General features: G+C 38.5%; 1 protein-coding gene across 1 annotated transcript in view; it reads left to right on the forward strand.

The window, feature by feature from the left end:
* Nucleotides 1–4,612: 4,612 nt before the first annotated feature.
* LOC112234930 (COP9 signalosome complex subunit 8) overlaps nucleotides 4,613–6,000 on the forward strand; it is a 33,335-nt gene continuing 31,947 nt past the window's right edge. The window contains exon 1 of the mRNA XM_024403255.2: nucleotides 4,613–4,769. Within this exon, the coding sequence (XP_024259023.1) occupies nucleotides 4,698–4,769 (72 nt within the window). The 5' untranslated portion in view covers nucleotides 4,613–4,697. The remainder of the gene's footprint in view (nucleotides 4,770–6,000) is intronic.

Raw genomic sequence — 6,000 nt, forward strand, 5'->3', positions numbered from 1 at the left:
CGGGAAAGTCATATTCCTGGTCGTAATGTTGGTAAGTTGACATTGCTCTTATATCCAATAGTTCCTCCCAGCTGTCCAATAGTTCCTTCCTCTTTGCTTATGGCCGTATACAGCTCATTGAGTGTGGTCTTATTGCCAGTATTGGTTTGTGGTGGTAAATACACAGCTATGAAGAATATAGATGAAAACTCTCTAGGTAGATAGTGGGTCTACAGCTTATCATGAGATACTCTACCTCAGGCGAGAAAAACCTAGACTCCCTTAGATATTATGCACCATCTGTTTACAAATATACATAGATCCCCACCCCTTGTCTTACCAGAGGCTGCTGTTCTATCCTGCCGATACAGTGTATAACCCGTAGCTGTATGTTTTTCATGTCGTCGTTCAGCCACGACTCTGTGAAACACAAGATATTCAAGTTTTTAATGTCCCGTTGGTAGGATATACGTGCTTTTCGGTCATAAAAGACGGTAGCAGCAACAGTATGTATAAAATAAGTTACAAACACTGTGAAAAAACAAAATAGCACGGTTGGTTATTAAGAGCCCATAAAACGGCTGCCATCCCCTCCTGCGCCATTATTCTATATATATATACGCTGTCGTCTGCAGTGATTGTTAACTGTGGAGCTGACCGTACTGATAAATGCATAGATCAAAAAAATTTGATACAACCGATGATAAATGAAAATAATGATGTTGAACCAACAAATCTGAAAGATAAATTGTATGGTGATGGCAGGTATTGTGGGGGAGGATCAGAATGTTCAGAATCACAAAAAAATGTAATAGATGTGGATTACTATGCTATTTCAATGACAATACAGCATAATATTTTATTTGTATTATTTGGGGGGAGGAAGTTGCAAAAACTTTAATGGCCAATTGGAAAACCCATTGTCACTAAACATAGAGTTACAAATCTCAGGAATATGTGGGACAAGAATAAAGGAAACATTTCTACATTCTACTACTAGTGACAACAAAGTAAAATTTAACAAAATGGTACAAACATAGAATGTAAATGAGGCTTGGGTACAAAATCTATTGCCTGTGGAGAGTTTAAATGACGGAATGTCAACTGATAAGAGAACCCTCAGACTGCCAACTTAATATGCAAAATATACACACTTTTGAGGATAAAGAACCTGCTTCTGATCTACATCCTGATGCATCCAAGAATTCATATGATGGAGTGCCTGTGGTGCAGCCCAATCAGATCTCAGACACCCAAGATATTGGGAATGAATACTACCATTTAGAGCAGTGTTTCCCCAACTCGGTCCTGGGGACCCCATAGGGTGCATGTTTTGGTTTTTGCCCTAGCACTATACAGCTGATTTAAAATAATCAAAGCTTAATGATGAGTTTATTATTTGAATCAGCTGTATAGCGCTAGAGCAGCAAAAAAAACGTGCACCTCTTGGGGTCCCCAGGGCCGACTTTGGGAAACACTGACTTAGAGACAGAAAGTTGTGGTCGAGGTTTATCAGATGGGGAAATCGTAAGCTCTATGAAAAATGAATCAGATGAGCAGCATTTAACTGGAGAGGTTGACAGTGAAATAAGCCAGGATTCACTGAAGTGTGTTTTGTCAGATCAGGTTCATTTTGAGGAGTTCAGGCTTACCACTCCAAATAATAGTGTGTTAGTGTGTTTTACGTTGACTTGTGACTAATGGGAGAGGGTTCATTCAGAGAGAAATGGTAGGTATTTCATTTGGGTAGTCCTATTTGCACAGCCGAGCAGGGTCCAGAAAAGTAGGATCCGTAGCCTCTGCCTTTTAAAAAACAATAGCATTTGTGGTGTCCTTGTTCTCTAAAGCAGTCTTATGAGAGAGCAATGTGAATATATGAGTGATTGGAGAGGAAATTACTTAAGTGAAAGAAGTGAAGATTTAAAACTTGAATGATAGAGCAGACTGATGAAATTAAGCTATATGTTTAATAATGAAATAAAATGTAAAGATAAATGTTGCATGTTGCGTTTATATTTTTGTTCAGTATATATTCCACAGAACTTAGTGAGTAATCCCAACCCCACTTTTACTTCTGCACAAATAATTATTTTTCCTGTACAACTACTGCATATTTGTACCGTATAGTGTCCAGGCACCCCATTTTAAGCTGTTTGACCACAGTAAAAGGTCAGCAACACTCCATATTATTCAAAGCCCCATGAAATGAAACCATCTATACATTCTACAGACCCTACAGACTATTCCCTACAATACTTTTACTGCGGCACCCAGAATAGTTTTTGCTCTTTAAGTGGGAGGTGGGGTAATTGAAGTTGAAGATTCCTGGTGTTTGTGACGCCTGTCGATTGGTGCAACGCAGACCCGGCTGAGAGCGTGGTGAAACAGAGGTGACACAGTCTTTCTTTACCTGACAAAGTAATGTTAGGACATATGACTTATGCTATTAGAGCTTTGTGCCGAATCCACTGCAGTGTTATAGGTCACATTTATGGGCATATCACAGCAACATGTTGGAGGGAGATTGCAAGATGCGGGAAGTGTACAGGAGGACATGGGACAGAGAAATGTGTAGTTTAGGTGGGAAAAGTTTGTCAACTGTAGGGGTGCCTATGTTGCTGGGGATTGGCAGTGTACTGTGTGAGAGAGGGAGGTTGAGGTGGCCAGGGTTAGAGTAGTGCAGAGGGTGTCGTATGCTGAGGATGTGAAGAAAGTAGAGGAGAGTGGATCAAGGGTGAGGGATTCTGAAAGGATCCCTGTGAATAGTAGATCTGTGCCAGTACAGAGGGATAGGCAAATTAGTGATATATGTTTCAGTAAGGTTGGCTTCTTGGCATTCATAGCCATAGTCGGGTAGTTTACTTTCTAAATTTAATCCGATACTAGTTACCTGTCCAAAATTGACATCAGTAACATAATTTTTGGGTTACCCAAACTCAGTAATGTAATCTGATTCAATTCTGTTACTTATACAGTAGATTACTTTCCCCTTAAGAGGCATTAGCAGAAGACAAAAATGTATGTTACCAATTGAACGACATCTATTGCAGAATAAATCAATGTTAAAGTTTACATAGCTGGCCATATATGGATGTTAAATTTAACTTTACTGGTTGGTTCTGTAGGCTTCTTCTAACCTATTGCTTCCTACTACATATAGTAATACGATGAAACTATATATTTACATTAAAAACCAAAGTCTATCAGAATTCCAGTCATTCCAATAAATGTTATACCCCTTGATCTTCAAGAATAGGACTTGGAAATATGGAAGAATAGATTAGCCAAATCTTTTTACCTGAGCATGACCTCAAAACTAAAGACTTATTAGCCAGCCCTACTCTGTTGTTTATGATTTTGTTGTCATGGAGGACTGGTTGGGCTCATTGATTCGAGTTGAAAAATAAATGCTGCGCTCATGGATTGGCATGCTTTGGGCAATACTGAAAAGTGCAATTTACATGTGAAAAATAAATGCCATATTCTGCATTTGCTATAGGCCTATTGTTTACCATTTGGTTGGTGACACTTGGATATCTTGATAATATGCAGCTGTTTAAAGGGCAAATCCACAGATGAAACAATAACAAAACGGTAGTCCGCCTCAGTTTTGGTAAAAAGCTGAGGGATGGGCCTGGAGAAATGGAACCACTCTCAGATTAATAGACAGCTATGGATGCTAGGGTTAACCATCCATTATATAAAAAATATTGTTTTAACCATGTTATGAGGCTATACAGTGTTGGTTCACATTTACAATGTTTACAAACATTGGAGTAAAACAAGCTTACATTTTGGGTTATCATGGAATGTGACAGTTGAACTAAGCTCATGAGGCATTTATAAATTATATTCTTCAAGAATCAATGGATATATATATATATAATTTATAAGTCCAAAAATTGATGTAGCAACTACAGATTGCCCCTTTATGTCTTTCAAAGGTGTGCAAGTTTGAGCATGTGTCCATTAGGCCTATGGATATATATTTTTTATCAGCATGAATTAGATTGAGCCATAAAAGCCCCACTTTTACTCCATTGGCTTGGATCCGCATAATGCAGCTGTTGCAAGAGCGCATATTTCACTGGGTTTCCACTGGTTTCAAAAACAAGAATTGGTAGGCTGCATGAATTCAACCATTGCGTTCAAATACAGATGTAGATTTGAGAACAGCCATCCTCAACATCCACAATCCGTAAATAAATGAGAGCAGCATGATTCACATCAATGTGCTATGTAGATATCAATAATGCATGATATCCGTATCGCCGTAGACTACACCACTGCTGTCATCCTTACCTCCAAGCGTTTATTCAAGTTGTATAATCTTTGGATGAGGACAGTAGTCGCATCCAAAGGTTTTAATGAGTATAGGGTTAGTTGGTAGAGTAATTAAAAAATGTATATTTAATTTCCCGGTTCCCCTTTCCCAATGTATGATACATTGAGAAAGTTGTGATACATTGAAAAAGGGGAACCACAACGTGTAATGGATCTATACTATAGTTCAGTTGGGGGCGGTAAGGCAACCTTTCGGATGCCAACAGCCGTTAAACCCCACCAAAGAAGAATAAGTCACTCTCATTGACCCCCATACAAAAACGTATTGCTCGGGGGCAAAACAACGCCACCTGCTGTGCTGAAGGGAGACACATTTTCCGCAGAGTTGGGCCTTTTTCTTCCTCTCTGCTGACGAGACGCTGGTGAACGACACTATGCCTGCCGTAGTTATAATGGATGAAAATTATGATAAACTTTTAGAGCAGTGCCAAACACAGGAACTTGAGGTAGTTATATCCAAGTATTTCATCAAACGTGTGGAACTTGAAGCTTTAAATGTGTCCATTCGCAAAGAGAATCTCTTTGGTCTGTGTTTTAACTTAGCTAGCGGTGCTAACTAGCTAGCCGTCCAAACGCACTGACGTTAGCGAACACAACATAGCTAGCTAACTAGATCATAACATTCAATTGGGCACAACTAACGCTGCATTTAAAGTGCGAGAAAGTAGCGAACTACCCTTATATACGTCAGTTAGCTAGGTAGCGAGCACAGCGTATATAGCTAGGTCTTAACATTACATTGAACACAGCATTTAACTGCGTTTTGCTATGTAGCAGAGGGATGTGAAATGTGGCAGGAGGAAAGTAGCTAACTAATGACACATTCAAATATCACATTGTGTTGAGCATTTAAATTAGCAGCACGGGGTGCAGCTGAATAATGTTTTTTCCTTGGCTAGGTTTTCACAATTTGTGCGTCAAGTAATATGCGCAGAACGTTAAGGTTGTTTAATATACAGTACAAGGTTTCCTGGAAGGGTCCATTCGACCAGGTCGTGCAGCTATCTGTATAGCCACATTATTAAATGGACATCTTCAGTCATGAGGGTACAACGTTTGGAACTTAATGACCGTCATTAGCAATCCAACAGAAAATCGCGGTACAATTTTATGAAAGTCAGCAAACAATTTGTTATTTCGACATGATGGGACATTTTGTCTGCGAAATTAATTATGCGGGAAATATGTTTGGAATAATCATATCGAAGCAAACTTGGGAGTTACGCGATGATATGTTATGTGGTCCTCCCATTACGATTTGGGAACGCGTGCAGTTTATTAAGACTAGAGAAGAAATATATTTTGAACTTGATGTACCTCCAATAAATATCGATGGTCTTATTCTGGTGATTTGATGTTTGGCTGCCGTTTGACAAATATAATCAATCTCGCTATTGTCTATAATAATCTCATTTAGGCTAGCTGTCTCTGCGAACTGTTAGCTAGAGCTCACATGCCTAGACCAGAGTGGGCACATTTGCTATTTAACGCAACATTTCTACTTACAAAACCATCAGTAGAATTGTAAACGCATTGAACTTTTGATTTTAAGTCTGTACATTACACACACACATTTTATTTATTTTTATATATATATATATATATATATATATATATATATATATATATATATATATATATATATATATATATTCGTTCATTTCCAGCACCACCTCA

The sequence above is a fragment of the Oncorhynchus tshawytscha genome, linkage group LG03 (genome assembly GCF_018296145.1).
Source record: "Oncorhynchus tshawytscha isolate Ot180627B linkage group LG03, Otsh_v2.0, whole genome shotgun sequence".
In the NCBI taxonomy this organism is placed as follows: domain Eukaryota; kingdom Metazoa; phylum Chordata; class Actinopteri; order Salmoniformes; family Salmonidae; genus Oncorhynchus; species Oncorhynchus tshawytscha.